Source organism: Muscardinus avellanarius, assembly GCF_963383645.1.
Source record: "Muscardinus avellanarius genome assembly, chromosome: 3".
NCBI classification, from domain to species: Eukaryota; Metazoa; Chordata; class Mammalia; order Rodentia; family Gliridae; genus Muscardinus; species Muscardinus avellanarius.
The window spans coordinates 23,510,475-23,533,117 of record NC_137788.1 but is presented as its reverse complement, the minus strand read 5'-3'; the positions used below and the strand labels follow the sequence as shown (position 1 = coordinate 23,533,117).

General features: G+C 39.8%; 1 protein-coding gene across 5 annotated transcripts in view; it reads right to left on the bottom strand.

Moving 5' to 3' along the window:
• The window catches only part of EPB41 (erythrocyte membrane protein band 4.1), a gene marked incomplete at both ends in the record, with an annotated part of 108,349 nt that overhangs the window by 9,265 nt on the left and 76,441 nt on the right, over positions 1-22,643 (bottom strand). For all 5 annotated transcript variants that reach the window (XM_080691734.1, XM_080691735.1, XM_080691736.1 and 2 more), the window contains one exon: positions 771-899. In XM_080691734.1, coding sequence (XP_080547860.1) covers positions 771-899 — 129 coding nt within the window. The remainder of the gene's footprint in view (positions 1-770; positions 900-22,643) is intronic.

The following is a 22,643-nucleotide window of genomic DNA, read 5'->3' as shown; positions in this document are numbered from 1 at the left end:
CACCTTTCTTTTAGGAGAAGGAATTGAATTTAGGAGCATTCTACCCCTAATCTATATTCCAGTTCTATTTTATTTTTTTAATTTGAACAAAGGGGCTCACTAACTTGCTGAGGCTGATCTCAACTCTGTGATCCTCCTGTCTCGGCCTCCCAAGTACTAAGATTACAAGCATGTGCCACCCTGCCTGGCTCCAGAGCCCATGTTCTTAAACACTATACTAGACTGACTTTCCCAAGTGGATTAGGAGGATTAAGCAGTCAGATCCAAGACAATTTTGTTTGTTGGTTGATGCTAGAAATTACGCCCAGGGCCTTGTACATACTAAGCACATACTCTATCATTGAGCTACATCCCCAGTCCTGACAATTTTGCTTTCAGTTTTTTACTTATTTAGGTACTGGGGATTGAGCTCAGGAGCATTCTACCTCTGAGCTACACCCTCAGCCCTTTTCATTTTTTATTTTGAAACAGCGTCAGGTTAGGTTGCTGAGTCTCAACATTGCTGAGGCTGGTCTCAAACCTGGATCCTCTATCTCAACCTCCCAAGTTACTGGGATTACAAGCATGAACCACACACCCAGATCAGTTTTGCTCTTAATAAAGTGTTTTGGGACATTTTTAGATTAATAATCTCTTCTAAAAAAAAAAAACCAGCCCCAGAAAAATCTGTTATCATGTGTAGTAAATGACCAGAAAGCCTGTGAAGAAAGCAGGTTATTTATTGTCTTTACTATAGACCTTTGGTTCTAAAATGTCAAACAGTGTCCTACCTGGGCAGCCTCATACGTTATGGTCTTGGTCTCAGTGTGGACAATAGGGACGTCTTTGGTTGGGATTTCGCTTTTCACAGCATTGGCAGTATCTGAGATAGTGACGGTCTGAGTCTTCACCAGTGGGGGCTATGAAGTAGTAAAGAAACAGAGTTAGCCGCCTTTCTGAGGGGTGGGAGAAATAAGCCTTCTGACATTGCTTTGATCAAAGTTTTAGTGTGAATCAAGCAAAGGGCAAGCTCAGTCTCCAAAGGTGTTTCCTCTGCCCAAGACTCGGACACTACGCCAAAGTAGCCTTGACAAGGTGTCACATCACAGAGGATATTGAAGAACCGCATTACTGTAATCACTTTCATAAGCTTAATGGAAAACTTTAAGATCAGACAGTTACGAGTGGTGATATAAGACACTTCAGCCTGACCTTCAGAATTTGAATATAAAACTATTTGCCAAATAGCAATCACTTTCATTTGTCCCTGTGACTGTACAATTATAATTAAGAAAATCAGCCACATCCTCCACTAAATACAAATGGTCCACGAAACAGCAGAGGCTCTGGAATGCATTACCCTGGAATTCATTAACTTCTTTCAAATCAATGTCAGACATTTACTTTGGGGTTACTGAGAAGAAACAGTATTTGGAAAACTGGAAAGAAAAAAATCAGTTCGACCACCACCTGGTGATTAATCTGAGAACTTCAGAAGAGTGAATATCAGTGGAATATCAGAGGCCCTCTTGTCCATCTGCTCACCTTCCCCAAGACTATCATCTGATTGTTATAAGGATCCACTCTAGCGCAGGAGGTTAGTGCCTTTGGGGTCAGTGGGACGGTGGGCTACACAATGTGGCCACAGTCCATAAATTATTATTTGGGGCCTCACATTCATAAAAAGATCAGTTGTCCCACTTAATTAGGAATAGTAGAAATTTTTGGACATGGTCTCAGAACACTGAAGGCTCCTTACCATAGAAATCTCTAAAATTCACCTCTTTCCACAGTCCATACTTGAACAAGGAAAAGATGGATGTTCTTATACCAGCTTCACAAAGATAAACAGCTGGAGTTTACTACCGAGAGCTTTGTTTTGTCATCAGGTGAGAGTATTTCTAGCCATGGAGTTAATTTCCTTATAGCAATCAAAGGCTTTATTTTTACTCTGTGATTTTGAAAAAAGCAGAGAGGCCACTACCTTCACCACAACCACCACCACCACCTTCTCTCCACAGAACAGATTCTGGCCCTCTCCCAAAGAGAGTCATCAGCCGGTGAGTCAGTTACTACCTGGAAACTTCGAATGAGGGTGGGGAACCGAGTACCCACACAAGAGTCAAGAAACGATCCGCTTTGATTTCCAAGTGGCTCTCCTGGTGTGACATGATCTTCACTACTGCCTGCCTGTTTTTCACCAAGTTGCAGCTGGCAGGAAGCTGGTGTCACTGAGAGCTCTATGGTACTGGCCTGTTCCTCCACTCCTACACACTCCCCACGTGGGCCTTGTGGCATCTCCTTAGTATCGGGAGAGCCAGCTGCCCCCTGCTCCTTCTCTTCTGGCTCCTTGCTGCTCATGGAGAGGGAGGCAAAGTGAAAGCTCTGTGGAGACTCCGCCGGGGTGGTCATCTGGTTCTTACTAGGCTCTACTGAACACGCGGGGCCCTCCCATTCAGAGTCAGGGTTGGCAGATGGCCCTTTGGTCACGACAGCCACCTCCTCAGTGTGAATGCCATTTACACTCTACAAATGAATGAACACATACAAAAGCAAGAAAATTAGGAATAACTGGTGGAATATAGTGAACTCTGAGAATCAACAATGATTTCTAAGAAGCCTTAAAAATACTGATGTAAACCAAGAATCTCAGGTCCAAAAGTGATCAAAGAAAGAACTTCTATTCACCAGCAGCTTACAGAGGAGTTCCAACTTCATTTTGTTCATATTTCTGTATTTTTAATCTGAGAATTGATTTCAATGTGCCTCACATAGTATCTGGCACTTTGAATTCCTGTGGTCTTCCCTATATAAGGTTCTTCTCTTCATACTTAAAGGAGCCACTTTGTCTATTCTAAATAGCTAGATGGTTACTATGCACAGAAATTGGAAATCTGAGTATATCTAGGGCAGACTTACTCTAACCACAGTCATGGTATCAAACGTGCTAATAAAATGGTGACAATAAAAATGTAAATAAATGTGAATGTAAAAAGAAATGTCTGTAGACAATAAAAATGATCCAACAGCTGAGATGTGTTTCTTCATAGATGAATGACACAACACCATCAATTTCTAAGAGTAAAATTCTGGTAGTACTAGAGCTTTCTCCTGGGCTAAATGCCTCTTGCTACAGGAAAAACAAAAGAAAAGTATGCTGAAGAGAAAAGAACGTAGGTAAGAAGATATTACTACAATAGATAAACCTGTTCCTAAAGTTTAAAGAGTGTTGTGCCAAGTAGAAGGAAAGAAGAAATTCCCACCAGTAGGAAAGGAATGTAAACCATTTGAAAAATAACTATTTGTTTGAAGCCCAATGCCATGGCAAGAAACATCTGCATGTGCTCACCAAAAAGCTGTAAAGAAGCCATCTGGGCCTCAGATTTTGGCAACATCATTTACCATATTACATACTACAAAGAAACTTAATAACAGAAAGGGACTCTTTTTAAAAGGTATTCCTGGAGTGCTCCAATCTTGTTATAGGTATCATATTTCTAAAGACCACTGCTGCTCCTTGCTCTGTGAACTGGCCTCCACTGTGATGAGTATAAGCCAGTGCTCCTCCATAAGGCAAGAAAAGATGCCCTGCACTCAAGAGCTCTGGGCCAGCATCACTCCTAAGCCACCCTGAGACACACGATGCAAGCGCTTCTCTCACGGTACAAGCTGAGTCCAGACTAGACAGGCTTCATAATCACTTATTGTGACCATGACTCAGGATGTGAAAGATGGAATTGGGAGACTGACAATAGGGATGTCGCTATCTGCAGATCAGAGATAAAGAAACTACCCTTCCCAATGTGATGTGAATTTCCTCATACTTCAAGTGAGATTAATACTTGGTTGGACTTATAGGCTTCTGAGGATCAAATACAATAACATATATGAAAACATAAAGTACCACACTGAATCATTTAATTCAACCAAAACATTAGCAGGGCATTTAGAAATATGAGAGGGCCCAGAGGACACGAGAATGGATCTGTGCTATGTTATCAGCACGCTGTACTCTAGGACATTTATCTCACTACTTCTTTTGAGTCAGATAAACTGCCATAGAGTTGTCCAAAAATAGATGAGCTGATAAAAAACAAATAGGCTTTCTCAAATTGCTGTAGGCTAGCCCTAGTTCTGTTGAACAGGATATTCAAACCACTTCACATGGAGAGGCACTTCAAGGCATTTCCAAACAATTCTGTCACAACTGAGGAAGCTGACTAATAATAAGGAAAATACCTAGGACAATCAAATAGGAGCCAATTTTGTGCCAGCCTGCTCAAATGATAAATAACAGCCCACTATCAAGAAGCTATTTGTGAATTAAACATTGCTTAGGCCAGCAACACTTGACCCAAAGTTGTCTAGTGCTGAGTAAAATTAAACAGATCAATCTCCCCCACCCTCCAATGTGTATGTAAAGAAAACAAGGATTAAGACTATAGTATACTGGAATTTCAACTGGATAACTATTTACTAAGTACCTGATATGTGCTAGTTATTAGAAATAAAAGGAAAAATGCTAATAGTTGGCTTGGATTACTATTTATCAAACTCTCACATATGGTCAAAGCAGCCTCTTGAGGTGGCTCTGTTGTCCAGATCTCTCAGACAACGCAGACAGAGGTGTCTACTGGACATCCTCTCAGGGACGTGGACTACAACACGCCCCAGACTAAACTCGACTCTGCTGCTGCCTGGGCCTCTCACCCCGACTTCCTCCATCACTCTTGTTATATGGTAAATGTCACCGTCACCCACCCGGTCTTGGGTGCCAGAATCCCGAGAGTCCCCGTCAATGCCTCCCTACTCTCCTTTGCCCGTCCCCAGAGATCACATCAAGTCATTCTGTTCTACTTTAACATCCCCTCACCTATCTGTTTGTCTCTATTCCCACATTATTACTCCATTCATTCATTCTTACAATGCTCCATCCAGGTTACTACTGATGCCCTCAATAGTTCTTTCTTCTCATCTCAAATCTTCTTTGAATGGACCCTCTATTCTTCTGCTAAAGTTTTTATTTCCAACAAAAAGATTCCATTTTTTCCCACCTTAGAATCCTTCAGACATGGTGGTACATGCTTATAATCCCAGTAATGGGGAGGCTGAGACAGGTTTGAAGCTAGCCACCGCAACTTAGTGAGACCGTTTCCAATTAAAAAAAAAGAAAAAAAGAAAGTAAATAGGGCGGGGGATGTAGACTGTGGTCGAAGGCCCCTGGATTCCATCCCCAGTACAAAAAAATAAAAATTTAAAAAAAAATATTTTTCACTGGGTCTTCTTTGCTTTCTGGTTAAAATCCAGACCCGTCAGTAAGACAGAAAATAACTCAGAATACGACCCCTAGCCCTCTCTCATCCTTCTACATGCTACTACACCTCCAAAACTATCTCAGTTCTCAGAGTTTCCTCCTGGCTGCCCACCATGTGGGTAGATACCATTCTCTTTCTGTTCTCTTAATGCCCTCTGTGACTGGCATAGTCATTTGTCTTTTTCATTAGACTGTGAGCACCTTGGGGGTATAAGGACATCCCTATTCTTTTTTTTGGGGGGGGGCTCTGGGATTGAATCCAGGAGCATTCTACTCCTGAGCCACACCTTCTGCCCTATTTTATCATTATTTTTTTATTTTGGAAAGAGGGACTCTCTAAGTTGTGGAGGCCTCACTAAATTGCTGAGGCTGGCTGTGAACCTGTGATCCTCTTGTCTCAGCTTCCTAAGCAATGGGATTACAAGCGTGTGCCACCACCTAGGGCTAGAATGTCCATATTGTTACTATGTCTTACTTGGCTTTGTATCTTTCTTGTGTGTTTCAAACATAATAGATGTTCAGTAAAACTTGCTCAAGATGCATTAAATAAATCCAGGTGGGACTCAAGAACTTCTGCTTTGTATTTAATAACTGACACGTTTAGAAAGGCATGTTTAGAAAGATTATAGCCAGGCGTGGTGGTGCACGCTTGTAATCCCTGCGCTTGGGAGGCTGAGACAGGAGGATCGCACAGGTTCGAAGCCAGCCTCAGCTACTTAGTGAGGGTCTCAGTAACTTAGTGAGACCCTGTTTCCAAATAAAGGATAAAATAGGCCTGGGAGTATAGCCCAGAGGTAGAAAGCCCCTGGGTTCCACCCCCAGGACCACAAAAGAAAGAAAAAAAAAAAGATTATAAGCAGTGGCTCACTTGGCCAGACCCAATGTCTAGTCTAGCATTTTATCTTTTCTATCAGTAAAATAATAAACTAATATTTTTATATACTCACCAGGTACCAGATACTGTGCTAGTCATTTTAATGTTTCTTATTTCTTTTTTTTTCCTGTGGTTTTGGGGACTGAACCAAGGGGCACTCTATCTCTGAGGTACACCCCCCAGCTGTATTTTTTATTCTTTTTTTTTTTTTGGTGGTACTGGAGATGGAACTCAGGGGCCTTCTACCTCCGGGCTACATTCCCAGACCTATTTTATATTTTATTTGGAAACAGGGTCTCTTAAACCAGCTGAGGCTGGCTTCGAACCTGCGCGATCCTCCTGTCTCAGCCTCCCAAGCATGGGGATTACAAGCATGCGCCACCACGCCTGGCTTATTCTTTATTTTGAAACAGGGTCTAAGTTGCGGAGGGCCTCACTAAGTAGCTGAAGCTGGCTGTGAACCTGTGATCTTCCTATCTCAGCCTCGCAAGTACTGGGATTGTGGGAGTGCGCCACCACACCCAGCTCATTTAATTCCTTACACTCTCACTCTGAGGTAGTTATTATCCCTATTTTATAAATGAAGAAACCAAGAGATTAAGCAATTTATAGCTAGGAAGTGATTGAACTAAGATTTACATTCAGAGCTACTTCTGGTTCTAAAGCCCATCTTCTTCCCATGGCACCAAAAGTTATCTAAGTAGGACCAAAGGATGTGTCCTGCTATGCTCAAAAGAATACACATCAAATCTGACTCCAATTTAGAGAAGTACAATGATTGTCCAAAGTCCTCCTAGCAGAGTCTGTTCTTAGTGGCTGACACAATTATTTTTAAGAATAAGGAGAAGGCTGAAAAGCCAGAAGAAAAGGCTCTGGCCAAAAGAAGACATAAAGTCTCCATGACATGAGACATCCAGAATTTGGCACATAATATCAGTGAAGAATTTTAACTGACAGTGTTGTTGCCTTTGGCTGTGACCATCAGCAAGGGACACTGAATTACGTAAGACTGCACAGCTACATACACTAAATTAGCCTGGAAACTTTAAAGGGATATTGCCAGGAATATCAATTGATTTTTGACTGTATGTGAACCATGTGTACTATCCACAGTGACAGAAAGACAAAATGGAGACTTAATGTGCTCCAAGGGCGTTAATCTAGACATTGTCTATCTGGACTGAAGGGATCTACAGGAAGAAAGATGATCCAATAAAAGGCCAGCTGCCTATGGAGGTGCTGCAGCGATTCTGGTTGGTTCAAGAATATGAGGAAGCCTATTAGACAAATGTTTAAATGAACAGGTATACTATTTGAAGATTCTCAGTCTCATTTAAATAGTAAATGGGAGCTGGGCGTGGTGGCGCATGTTTGTAATCCCAGCATTCGGGAAACTGAGACCGGAGGTTCGTGGCCAGCCTCAGCTACTTAGTGAGGCTCTTTGCAACTCAGTGAGACCCAGTTTCAAAATAAAGAATAAAAAATAGGACTGGGGGTGTAGCTTAGAGGTAGATTGCCCCTGGGTTCCATCCCCAGTACCACAAAGGAAAAAAACAAACAGACTAGTTGTGAGATATATTTGCTTTCTTTATTAAGAAAGCAAATAGGAAGAATATTTCTGATTAGTTACAAAATCTGTAACCACCTTACTCTTCCTTCCTTTCTTCCCTGTACTGGGGATTGAACCCAGGGACGTTCTACCTCCAAGCCACACCCTAGCCCTATTTTGAAACATGGTCTCACTAATGCAGACACTGCTGCAATCTTAGATTCCCTGTCTAAGCTTCCTAAGTACTGGGATTACAGATATGTGCCACTGTGCCCAGCTCAACAATCACTTTTAAGCCTCAATGTTTATCTTTCTATATTATTATTACCCACACATTTGCTTCCTGAAATTAATAAGTTTTCTTCAAAAAGAAAGCCCCTGATTTAGCATCCTACCTCTCTAGTCACTTTATACAAAGTAAACAACTATTAGAAGTACTATTGTTTTTTACATTCTCTCTCTCTCTTTCTTCTTCTTCTTCCTCTCTCCTCTCTCCTCTCTCCTCTCTCCTCTCTCCTCTCTCCTCTCTCCTCTCTCCTCTCTCCTCTCTCCTCTCTCCTCTCTCCTCTCTCCTCTCTCCTCTCTCCTCTCTCCTCTCTCCTCTCTCCTCTCTCCTCTCTCCTCTCTCTCTCTCTCTCTCTCTCTCTCTCTCTCTCTCTGGTACCAGGGATAGAATCCAGGGGTATTCTATCTCCAAACTACATTCCCAGCCCTATTTTTTTTTTTTTTTTGATCCTTTATTTTGAAACAGGGTCTCACTAAGTTGCAGAGGGCCTCACTAAGTAGCTAAGGCTGGCTGGGAACCCGTGCTCCTCTTGTCCCAGCCTCCCAAGTATTGGGGTTACAAGCAGATGCCACCACACTCAGTTTACATTCTCTTTATTTTACATTCTGTCAAAAGAGACCTGAGCCTGGCCTTGCAAACACTGCTTAATGGCACAATCAAATCTGAAATGTCATCATCTTCTTTGCCAAGACTTTGTAGCTTTTTGAAATGCAAATATCTCAGGAAAAGTTTGTACATTAAACTTTTACCAGTGTTTCTACATGTTAAGAAAAAGTGATTTCTTAGATTTTTAAATAAGATATAGACTTTTAGAAAATTAGTGTATCATTTTGTTCTTGTGCCAGAGACTGAACCCAGGGATACTCTTCCATTAAACTACATCCCTAGCCCTTTTTATTTTTTATTTTGAAACAAGATCTCCCTAGGTTGACCAGGCTGGCCTCCAACTTGCGATCCTTCTGCCTCAGCTCCCAAATAAACTGAATTACAGGCCTGTGCCGCTCACTGTGCCTGGCTATAAGTTTTGATAGGAAAAGGGAGCAAACCGAGGTGGCAGTGGGACTGGGAGTTAGGGGAGTGCACAGACACACATACAACCCAACAGAGCACATTACCCTTGCTTTGCAAACCCAGTAAGAAATGCTTTGCACAGCAAATGCCCAAAGAACCAGCAGGAATCGAGGTTATCTTGCTAAGTACAGAAGGAAGATACCCAGCGGAAGGGTCCAGCTCCTGGTTCTTAACTAAAGTAAACAATAAATATTACAGTCATTTAAATTATCAACAATGTATTTAAAATAATAGCCCCAGATGGTCTGCAACATGCAAGCTAAAAAATATAGAATCCAATACTGATAAGATCAGTTAATTGCGAGTGCTCTGTTTCTACATTCTTTTCTTAAAAAGAAAAAAAAAGGCAAAGTTGGAAAGAATGGCTTTAAATGTCTAGGGAAAAAGCTCTTAAAAGCAAAAATATGTCTTAGACATTTGCAATCTCATTATTTGAAAAAGTATTAATATCAGTGTTTCCTTTGGTTATATAATAATCAGTAAGACCATCAACGTGGCGATTAAAAAAGAAACATTTAATTTAAAACAAATGCTTTTAAATGGGCACTTGCAATAAAAGATAAATCAGATGTGGTCATGGCTTCTTTTATAAAAGCCATATGTAAACAGAACATACAGAGGACAAGTCAAGCAGCAGTAGCCCATTCTTCAGCCAAAAAAGGACACAAATGAAGAAAGAATAAAAATTACCGAAAAGAAAAACATCCCCTAGTTCCCCCTTCCCCCCAAAAAAGCTTGATAAATTATATTTTTGGTACAGTTTTCAGTGGAAAACTCAGGCCACTAGCAGTTTCCAAAAGGACATTAGGATCACAAACACTCAAGATGGGGATAAACTAACAACAGAGTCACTGTGTGGCTAGCAAGGGTTTAGATATTCAATCTCTCCCTTCCAGTGTGCCATTCTTTATTGCATAATACATGTCTCTTAATTTCAGTTTTTCTCTTGGATCATTATATTATTCCCCATCCTTAATTTTTTTTTTTTTTTGTCTGTATGCTATGGATCCCTGGCTAGAAATAGGGCTCACTGGCATCACAGTGCTCACTAGCTTCTCATGGAACTCGAGGCGTTTTCATGGCCCACTGTTCTTTTCCAGTATATAAAGCTTCCATCTGGAAGAGATCTGGACAAAGGAGCTTATTAAGGAAGATGTTGGCTTTTTATTAGAGTTGATAAAATTGTTTATTATAGGAAAATAAGTTCACAATGCAGCCTTTCACAAATGCCAGCCAGTGACATTTGACGATAAAAATTATCCTTCAGTCTTTATTTGCTATTTGTTTGTTTATTTGTTTTGCGGGGCCTTGAGCATACTAAGCAAATGATCTATCAAGTGAGCTACACCTACACTCCCCCGACATTGTTTTTATGATTTCCCAAATAGTGCTGTTATTAGATTATCCCCATAAATATGTGAATATAAAAGCAAACAGCTTCAAGATCCATGCCTGATGCAAAATTTTAACTATTAGGTAATAGAAAATTTTGCCTTTACACTGCACTCACCAGCAAGGACTCCACAGATCAAATGCGCATTCTCACACCTGATTAGATCTGTAGAAGTCAAAGTGCTTGAGCAAATATTAAAGGTTATACTGAACATGGCTAGGACATCAGAAACCTTTGATGGTTAGTTCTAATATTATAAAGTCCCAGTTCTAAAATGATAAAATCTAATAAGCACTTAGGAAAAACATTATGTCCCAATTTGATATCTACAAAATAGGATCTTAATTCCACGAAGCTAAATGTAACACAAAACTATTATTAGGTACTAATTAGCTGTATCTTCTCTTCCTGAAAAATCCTGTAATAATGACAGTGGTTTTCTGTGCTAAAATCTCCAATAAATTCCTCAAAGGAATGTGGCTTTAGAGAAATAGTACAACATTTTTATAGTACTTAGATATGGCCACAGGTACATACTTAGACCTAGGAAACAAGCCACTCCAAAGTGTGGTGTTGATCTTAAGTAAACAATATTCAGAGGACTGAACACACACACACACACACACACACACACACACACACACACGTTGTCTCTGTTTTAGGACTAAAAAGCAATTACTGGATAATACAGCAAAATCTAGAGCTGTGAAAGTTAAGAGGTTTACCCAAGGTGAAGTAAGAGAGAAAGTGACACAACTGTTAATTCCACATCACAGGAACAAGCTCTCCGCACCCACACATCCACGCCCACACCACTCCTCTTCAATCTGATCAAAGTGGCAATCCTGGATGGTTAATAACTACTCATTTGTACAGTACTTTAAAAAACATAAAAGGAAGATTCTGCATATTAAAATGCTTCTAACAGATGTGACAATTACATGTGTTGTAGTGACTGGTTAAATTGGATAGCAAAAATTAGTTTTGAAATTTGGCAGTAAATAAGTCATATGGGTTCAAAGCTGATTGAAAACAATATTCGGAGGACTGAACACACACACACACACACACATATACATACACATACAGGTTGTTTCTGTTTTAGGACTAAGCAAAAAGCAATTATTGGACACAGAGAAGTATGAAATATGGAAAAGCAAGAACATTTCTCTAGAATGCCTAGCAGACAGTCATCTCTTGCTGGTCGCTGAAGCAGAGGTTTCTTTACTTCCCTTCCCATTCCCCCTTTTGGAACTAGGTCTGTTTATGCATAGCATCACCAGCTCCTAATTCCTTAATGATTAATAGCAACCACAATCTGATTTGTAATGAGATTTATTCATGATAAATTTACATATTAACAGAGCAATTAATGTGAGAAAAATATCAAAGAAAATGTTCCAAAAGAGAAGTTCTTTAGCAGATTTCTTCAAGTTTAAATATCTTGCTTAGTTGTTAAATGATTAAACAATCTATTTAACTGAGAATCAGAGTTAAAGGATCCTGGACAAGGGAACTAAAAGGAATGTGGGTTTAAAGATTAGAAGCACCTTCCCCGAGCAATTGCAGATTCAGACACAAGAATACAAGTATGTCAAAAAGGGAGCAGATACTTTCAAAAGAATATTACTTTATTTTCTTCTGACTTATTGATAAATATTGCCCAAACAGGCCCTGAATTGAGGAATTATCTCTTTGTTTTGATAGTAATAAATAGAACAAGGGACCTTTCTAAAATGTGTCCCTTAGTTACCCAATCTTGAATTTTTTTTTTTTTTGGGGTGGTACTGGGGTTCCTGGAAGCCCTTCTACCTCCGGGCTACACTCCCAGACCTATTTTTACATTTTTATTTGGAAACAGGGTCTCCTAAGCCAGCGCACAAGGCTGGCTTCGAACCTGCGTGATCCTCCTGTCTCTGCCTCCCAAGAGCGGGGATTACAAGCGTGCGCCACCACGCCCGGCGACCCAATCTTGAATTTATACACCAGCTTGAAACACTAAGGTGTACCAAAGCTCAGAGTGAAAATACCACTTTTACTTTTTTTTTTTTTTTGGGAGGGGTGTTACTGGGAATTGAACCCAGGAGGGCATTCTACCTCCTAGCTATACCCCTAGCCCTTTTTATTTCAAAATAGGGTCTCGCTATTTGCTGAGGGGCTTGCTAAATTGATGAGGCTGGACTTGAACCTGAAATCCTCCTTAGCTTCCCAAGTACTAGGATTATAGGTGTGTATGCCACTGCACCCAGCTCCACTTCACTTCTTTACCATGTTTATTACATATCTCTGAAACTCGGCTGAAGAGAAGTAAATTTAGGAATTGCTTCTTTATTCCTAGGGGAAAATGGAGAGAGATCCTTTAAGACCAATAAAATGAAGAGGGTGGCTGGGATCAATGGTGACTACATTAAACTCATAGCTAACATAGAACAAGTTGGAAAAGTGAAGGAGGCTGTGGTACTGTGGTGGTTACAGTATCATAGACTTCAGCTGACGTGCACCCTGAAGCCAGATGAAGAGAGGGGGATGCCTTAACTTTTGTTTGCCATTTCTAATCAAACAAAAAATATGTTGGCAGTGAATGAAAACGATACGATTACAACTATAGCTCTTTAAAACAGCTCAAAGGTGGCACACATCTGTAATCCCAGTACTTGGGAGGCTGAGACAGAAGGATTGCACGTTCAAGGACAGCCTCAGCAACACAGTGAGACTCTTCTGCAACCTAGCTAGACTGTTTCAGAATAAAAAATAAATAAGGGCTGGAGGTGTAGTTCTGAGGTAGAATGTTCCTGGGTTCAATCCCTAGTACCAAAACATCTGGCCTGCATCAAAGTTTAAAAAACTATGCTCCATACGCCCCCCCCCCCCCCACATTTTTGATGGCTCTGAGAAGAATTTTTTTACACTTTTGAATGATATGGGAAAATAATTCTAGTGACAAAATGATATAAAAGCCCAATTTCAGTGTGCATAAATGAAGTTTGACTAGAACATAGCCACTCAATTTAGGTAATGTTTTTGCTGCTTTCACTCTCTAATACCCAGGTGCACAGTTGTGAAATACAGCCTGCAATGCCTAAAATATTTATTATCTGGCCCTTTACAGAAAGTCTGCCAACCTCTGATCTATATGATATAAAAAATCCATGGGAGTTTGATACATCTGGTGTTTATATCATATAAAACATAAGGAAATGTATCAAATAGCTCTCTATTATATATAAACACAAATGTTCCCTTTATGACACCAACTCCAAGACATGGACCCATCTTGATAATACATTCTAGAGTGAAAATAGTTCATTATTAGCTGTGGTAAAGGATGAGAGGTTTTTGTTTTGTTTTGTTTGTACTGGGGACTGAACCCAACGGCATTTACATCCAAGCTACACCCCCATCCCTTTTTAGTTTTTATTTTGAAACAGGATCCTGCTAGGTTGCTGATGATCTTTCTAAATTACTAAGTTAGCCTCGTACCTTTGATCCTTCTGTCTCAGCCTCCCAGTACTGAGAGCACAGGTATATGCCACCAATTTGGGCTAGGATGAAATACTTTGAATTGAACAGAAATACAAGTCATTAAAAAGAGACACTGATATTTACCATAGAGGAATACACAAAATCCTAAATAAACTAGGGACCATATAGAATTAACAAGGGAGACAGAACTTTCTTGTCTGTATTTGTTGGGCATATAAACTTGTAATCTGGTACAAGTTTATATCTCAAAACACGAGACTGTAAACTGGGCCTGGTGGCACACAGTTGTAATCCCAGCATTTGGGAGACTGAGACAGGAGGATCACGGTTTGCGGACAGCCTCAGCTATTTAGCGAGGCCTTTTGCAACTCAGTGTGACCCTGTTTCAAAAAAATAAAAAGACTAATAATAGGGCTGGGGGTGTAGCTCAGAGGCAGAATGCCCCTGGGTTCCATACCCAGTACCACCAAAAAAGAAAAAAAGAAAGAAAGAAAGAGAGAGAGAGAGAAAGAAAAAGAGAGACTGTATGTGAAAAGAAAGATAGTTTGTGGTGCTAGGGATTGAAACCAGGGCCTGGTGAATGCTAAGCGTGTATTCTATCACGCAGTTACACCCCCAGCCTGTAGTCTTCTTATAAGAGACAGTAGAGAAGAAAACAAGAGGCTGAATTGCCTTTACTAATTTGGGGATCAAAAGAGATAGTTTACACTTTCTGCCTTTCCCTTCTTTTTATGTTTGAAATTCCAGATTTATTCTACTATTTGCACAAAAAAGTATTCTGAAGATGGTAAAGGGAAAGACGCTGTACCTTCTAGGATACCACAAAAGATGAGAAAAGCATCCCTAAAGTACGCTCACTCAATAATCTGACATCTACATTCCCTCCCTCCCTTCCTTCCTTCCTTTTTCTTTCTTTCTTTCCGGGTCTGGGGATGGAACCCAGGGGCATTCGACCTCCAAGCTATACCGACTAAGCTATTTTTTATTCTTTATTTTGAAGCAGGGTCTCACTGAGTTGTGGAGGGCCTCACTAAGTAGCTGAGGCTGGCTGCGAACCGCGATCCTCTGGTCTCGGCCTCCTGAATGCTGAGATTACAAAGTGTGCGCCACCACGCCCGGCTGTCATCTATACATTTAGTTAGGCTAGTATTACAGCTATTTAGCTTTTAGCCTATATTTCTGATCTATGAGACTAAGAAACTAGTTTCTCTTAATTTTTTCCCTCTAGTATGATAGGAATTTTGTTTACTGAATAAAATTTCCTACAAATTTATAATTGATGATCAAAGCCACCACTCTTCCTCTTGTAGCCTTTCTTTCGTATGTATGTATGTATGTATGTATTTTTGTGGTACTGAGAATTGAACCCAGGTATTCTGCCTCTAAGCTATACACACAGCCCCATTTTTATTCTTTATTTTGAAAGAGACTCACTAAGTTGCAGAGGACCTCACTAAGTAGCTGAGGCTGGCTATGAACCTGTGATCCTCCTGTCTCAGCCTCCCAAGTACTGGGATTACAAGCGTGCACCACCACACCCAGGTACCATCCCTTCTTAACTATTTCAGATGCCCCTTCCTAGGCTGGCATCAATATGTTTCTTTTTGTGTCAGATTCTGCTGCAGTAAAAAGATCCTAAGGCCTGAGGGGTAATGGCATCAGAGAGAAGAGTAGGCTTATTGATATTACAGACTACAGGGTAGAGGAGGCAGATATGGTAATCCCATCTGCTACACCAAATAGAGAATAAGGATGAGAAGTCATTTCAGTTCTTGGTACCAAAATTACAAACAAGGGTAGTTCAAGTGTAACAAAAAATGTAAAATTCCTATGCATAATAAAAAACAGCCCCTGGTGTGGTGGCACACATCTATAATCCCAGTACTTGGAGACCTGAGGCAGAAACATCAAAAGTTCAAGCCTAGCCTCAGCAACTTAGACCCTGGGCAATTTAGGAAACTCTATTCCAACATTTAAAAAAAATGGGGTTGGAACAAAATGGACAAGCGAACTAAATAGACATTTCACAAAAGAAGAAATTCAAATGGCCAATAAATGCATGAAAAAATGCTCAACATCATTGGCAATCAGAGAGATGCAAATCAAAACTACCCTGAGATTTCACCTAACTCCAACTAGAATGGCAATCATTCAAAACACAAACAACAAATGCTGGCAAGGATGTGGAGAAGTGGGAACTCTAATACATTGTTGGTGCAAATTAGTACAACCACTTTGGAAAACAGTATGGAGAATCCTCAGAAGAATGGGAACAAATCTACCATTTGATCCAGCAATACCACTTCTGGGTATCTACCCAAAAGAAAAGAAACCAAACTACCAAACTAATGCATGTGTATCTATGTTCATAGCTGCACAATTCACCATAGCCAAACTATGGAACCAGCCAAGAAGTCCATCAACAGATGAATGGATTACAAAACTGTGGGGTATGTACACAATGGAATTTTACTCAGCCATCAAAAAAAAAACAAAAAAAAAAAACTCAGTTACATAATTTTGAGGGAAATGGATGGAACTGGAGGACATTATGCTAAGTGAGATTAGTCAGTCACAAAAATATGTGAAAGCTAAGGAGAAATGGGTCATAGGAGGAATTCTAGATGAAAAAGGAAATCCTATAGAGCAGCAAACAAGACATAAATGAGGGGATGGGGGGGAGGAGGAAATTCTCTAAAATACACAATGTACTTAAATATATCAAAGTCATAACCATTATGTCAAATGGTCCACAAGGTCTTCCTTTGGGATTCTGAAGTAATCAATAACTGTACTTATCTTTAAACATAACTAAGCCAAGCAAGGGAAGGAGGGATGGGGAGGAATAAGGTGGGAATTGGGTAGGGGTGAAATTAGTGATGTGTACATGTATGTACACACAAGGTTTTTTTTTTTTTACCCCAAAATGATGTATGAATATAATGCACCAATATTTTTTTAAATTTGAATAAAAAAATAAAAAAAATGGGGTTGGGTAAGTCAGAGGTAGAGTGCCCCTGGATTTAATCTCCAGTACCAAAACAAGCAAATAAAAAAAAAAATGTAATAGTCTTTTTTGAAGCTGTAGAGAGTGGTATAAAGAGGTTTGGGATTTTAGAATTTTTGTGAAGAGCAGTATGAGAGAAGGAAACTCTGTAGAGATATCTCAGCTTCCCAAGTACTAGGATTACAAGTGTGCAGCACCGCATCCAGCCGGTTTCCTTTTTATAAATCCATGACCACCAGTTGAAGCACAAGCATTAATTTTCGTTGGTAATACTGGGGATGAACCCAGGTACATTTTACCTCTAAGCTAGCTATTTTATTTTTTATTTTGAGACAGGGTCTTACTAAGTTGCTGAGGTTGGCCTCAAACCTGAGATCGTTCTGTTTCAGCTTCCCAAACACTAGGATTATAGGTGTGTACCTCCAGCATGCCCATTATGGTGATACCTTTAAAAAAATAATTGAACTTCTTTTGTGTGTGTGTGTGTGTGTGTATTTGTGGCACTGGAAATTGAACCCAGGGGCATTCAACCACTGAGCTACACTCCAGCTCTTTTTATTTTTTATTTTGAAACAGGGTCTCACTAATTTACCACGAGCTGGCCTTGAACTAGCTACAATATTCCTATCTGAGACTTCCAAGTACTGGAATTACAGATGTATGTTACCATACCTGGCAAATAATCAAAATTCTAATGTCTGTAGTGTCCTATAGGCTTATCCATAGGAATTATTACAGAAATGACTGTGGAAAGTAGGAGAAAATGAATCAGCCTCTTTTTTTGTGTGTGTGGTACTGGGATGAAACCCACGGGTATTCTACCTCTGAGCTACACCCCTAGAACTATTTTTTATTCTTTATTTTGAAACGGTCTCACTGAGTTGCAAAGGGCCTCACTAAGTAGTACCTGAGGATATCTGCGAACCCAGATCCTCCTGTCTCAGCCTCCCAAATGCTGGGATTATAAGCACATGCCACCATGCCCAGCTAAAAGCAGGGTAAAAAAAAAAATTTTTTTTTTTTTTTTTTTTGTGGTACTGGGGTTCCTGGAAACCCTTCTACCTCCGGGCTACACTCCCAGGCACCTATTTTTTATATTTTTATTTGGAAACAGGGTCTCTTAAGCCAGCGAGGCTGGCTTCGAACCAAAAGCAGGGTAAATTTTAAAAGACATTTTAAAAGTTTTTGTTTTATTTTTAAAATGGGGTCTTGCTATGGTGCCTAGGCTGTCTTAGTTCAAGTAATCCTTTCCTGCCTCAGCCTCCCAAGCAGAGACAACAGGTGCGTAGTAGCAACATGCCTAGCTTTATTTTTCTGGTAATACCCAGAGACATTCTACCATCTTGAGTCTATTTTTTATTATTTGAAAACAGGATCTTGCTTGGTTGATAAGAGTCTCACTATTTGCTAAGGCTATCTTTGAACCTGTGATCCTCCTGTCTCAGTTTCCCAAGTGTTGGGATTACAGGTGTGCAACACCACACCTGGCTCATGCATAGCTTTAGAAAAAAAATTTTTTTTGTGATGCTGGGAATTGAACCCAGGGGCATTCTACCTCCATTTACACCTCCAGCCCCACATTTTTTTAAAAAATTTTTGGTGGTACTGGGGTTCCTGGAAACCCTTCTACCTCCGGGCTATACTCCCAGACCTATTTTTATACTTTTTTATTTGGAAACAGGGTCTCTTAAACCAGCACATACGGCTGGCTTCGAACCTGCGCAATCCTCCTGTCTCCGCCTCCAAAGTGTGGGGATTACAAGCGTGTGCCACCACGCCCAGCCAGCCCCACTTTTTATTTATTATTTTGAAACAAGGTCTCACTAACTTGCAGAATGCCTAAGTAGCTGAGGCTGGCCACGAACCTGAGATCCTCCTCCCTGTCTCAACCTCCCAAGTTCTGCAATTATAAGCATGCACTACCATGCCTGGCTTAGAAAGACATTTTTAACTTTAGTAGTATTTATTTATTTATTTATTTATTTATTTTATTTATTTTTGGTGGTATTGAGGGTGGAACCCAGAGGCTTTCTACCTCTAGGCTATACTCCCAGACATATTTTATATTTTATTTGGAAACAGGGTCTCACTAAGTTTCTGAGAGCCTCACTAAGTAGCTGAGGCTGGCTTCGAACCTGTGTAATCCTCCTGTCTCGGCCTCCCAATACTGGGGATTATAAGCATGTGCTACCATGCCCGGCTAACTTTAGTAGTTTTAATTAACTAATTAATTAACTTGCAATACTGGAGTTTAACCCAGGGGCATTCTACCTCTGAGCTACACCCTCAGCCCTTTTTGATTTTTTTTTAATTTTGAAGCAGGGTTTTGCTAGGTCAACAAGAGTCTTGTTATGTTGTGGAAGCTGAACATGTGATCTTCCTGTCTCAGCTTCCCAAGTACTGGGATTACAGGAGTACACCACCATCCCTGGCTACTCTTGAGTAATTGTAAATGTGTGATCAAATATCAATAAGGATCAAATATCAATAAGGTGTAGTGGCACATGCTTTTTTGTTTTGTTTTGTTTTTTACAGTACTGGGGATGGAACCCAGGGGCATTCTACCTCTGAGCTACACCCCCAGCCCTATTTTTTATTCTTTTTTTTTTTTTTTTAAAGCAGGGTCTCACTAAGTTGCAGAAGGCCTCACTAAGTAGCTGAGGCTTTCTGTGAACCGCAATCCTCCCGTGTCAGCCTCCCAAATGCTGAGATAACAAGCATGCGCCACCATGCCTGGCTCTGGCTCATGCTTGTAATACCAGGATCTGGGAGGCTGAGACAGGAAGAGTGCGGTTCGCAGACAGCCTCAGCTATTAGTGAGGCCCTTTGCAACCTAGTGAGACCCTGTTTCAAAAACCAAGAATAAAAAATAGAACTAGGGAGTATAACTCAGAGGTAGAATAATGTTCCTTGGTTCCATCCACAGCAACACACACACACACACACACACACACACACACACACACACACACACACGAATAAGGAATAGATAGTAATAAACACTGCTATTTAATCGTTTACTTCCAAGTAATAAACCCCAAGAAGTTAATGTCTGTTTCTTAATTTCCATGTTCCCAGCCCTCAAGCGGCCAAGAAATGAATAACCAGAGCCTCTAGTTCCTGAAACAAGTTACAGATTCATTCTCATGAGGTAGGTTTGTTTCCACACTACTAGGTGGAAATCTGGGCACCAAATAGTTAAACAAACTTCTCCGAGTCACTCCAGAAATCAATAATGGCAAAACCAGGGCAAAAAATACAAGACTTTACACTGGTCTGTATTGAGGCCTTTAGTCGAAAGTGTTTCTTTGCAGTGCTAGGGATTGAAGCCAGGGCCTCACAAGTGCTATGCTAGTGCTCTACCATGGAGTTACATTCCAGCCCTTAAATTGTTTTTATATGTACCTACCTGCCATCAAGAAGCTGAGCTGGGGTAAAGCCAACACACAGTTATTTGGAATGGAACGAAGTAAGGGAAAGAAACCAACACTATTCACAGCTTCAGGTTAGATACTGGCAGCATTAACTTTGGATAATAAAAAGCTGGAATGTCCAATATTTTTCCTGTGATAACTATGATGAGGATAAATTGGGGGGGGGGGCTTGGCCATTTTCCTCTTGACCATTCTTGCCCTATTCACAGAAGAAATGTCTTTTCCTTTGACTGTCAATAATAATATTAGAGGATTCCTGCTGCGTTTCAGAAAACTGAGAAGTAGAATTGGCTCACAGTATTTTTAATGGACTTGAAATAACTCCAACACGGAAGGAAACAATTCAGGGTGAAGTTTATAAGAATTAATAAAAAGCCGTGTACAAGAATGAAAAGAAATTTAAGGAAATATAATCTCAAAGAGTTATAAAAGTACCAATAAAATTCTAAGATTATTTCCTTTTAATTTGTTAAAAAAGATGTAAAATAACCAATGCTACAGTTTCAACTGTTATTCCACTAAGGAAAGCTCTTATATCTCTATTTCACAGATAAAGGGGAATATTTATGATTATTACTTTCTGTATTATAAAATAGCTTTGCAGTATTTCAGATTGACTTCAGATCTCTCGTATTATGAGTCAATAAATAAGCTTATTTACAGAACATTTGTTAGAAATAGATACAGCTTGAGACTGAAAAGATATACATGCATACCAGATTTTAAAATCTAGCCTGGTCCTTGCTTCTCCCCCACCCCACCACCTTTTTTTTTTCTTTTTTTTTTTTTTTTCTTTCTGGACAAGCTTATAATTACAGAGTAGTAGTTTCCAAGAAATATCAGATAATTGTATCTATATGGCTCTAGAGACAACCAGGATAATAGAGACAACCAGGATAATACTGGTAGATGCTGAAGGACAAAAGATAAGACTCTTGGTTTTACTGTTTCTCTCCCTCTTTTCTCTCTTGCTCTAGCTCTAAGAGAGCCATCTTCACAAAACGAGTCGTTTAGAAGTTTCATCAACTGAAAAGCATTGAGAAGTTACACAAAGTAAAATAATCTCAGTTTGAGAACTCTATAAACTCAAAGGTCAAAACTAATATTTGAGACATTAATCAAATCATCCATATTGGTACATTCAAATGCCATAAAAAGCAAGCTACATGCAAGGTTTCATTAATATTGAGGTAAAACCTGACAGGTTAGGTATCCAAGTTGTGTTCTGAGGAGAGTGCTCATGTTTACGTCAGGGAAGCCTTATAAATCAACATGCAAACAGAAAACACATAACTTGTCACAATGCAACTTTAGCCCACAAGGCCAGCAATGAAAAACAATTGATTTTAACACAAGTGCAACAGGTCCAAAGTATACTAGGAAAACAAAGTTTATCAATATGTATTTTAAGCTTATCATATTGGCTAAATATTGCTTCTAGCAATACAATTATTTAAGCTATAAATAAATAACACAGTATTTTAATTCAGAGAAGGACTTATTTATGTATAGATCTTGAATAAATCTGTATTCCATGACTTTTAAAGATAGGTAGAGTAGTCTGAGAAATTCAGCCCTGGCTGGAGGCCAAGGGGCACCAGCACCATTTCCTTTAAACTAAACACTCTACTTAAGAAAAGACAGCGTTTAAGCTTTGCAGATATCTCTATCCACCAAGCAGGATAAAGTTACTTATCCGTGTACAGTTCAGAAATACTCATAAAAAGGCCACAGAAGTCAAAAGCCCTTTTCCAGAAAAGGCCTTTGTATATACCAGCTTGATACTCTAAGAAAAGGAGTGGTTATGGATTTATAGATTAAAACTTTATCATTTTAAGGCTTTTGAAAGGTCAGAAATTTAAAAAAAAATTCTTTAATCTACACAGCCCATGCCACACAAATGACTATATGGGAAAACATCCCATCACGTGTTTCTAGAGAGGATCCTGGTTTGTGTGAGACACTGGTGAGGAGGTCATAGCAACAGTCAACAGTAAGAACATGCAGGACAAGAGTTAAAGCTTTTGGGGAAAGTACCGACCTTCCTTAAGCTTAAATCTGATTTGTCTAGACTTGTTAACTTCGGTGCAGAAAAGCTGGCGTAGGCAATCCATCGCTACTCCTTTTATGTCATGATACATACTCTACAAAAGTAACAATTTTTGACAGAAAAATGACCAAAAGAGCTCCCCCAGGACAGTGAACTATCAAGATCGGAGGCATAATATAGGCAATAACAAAATTGAAACCAAA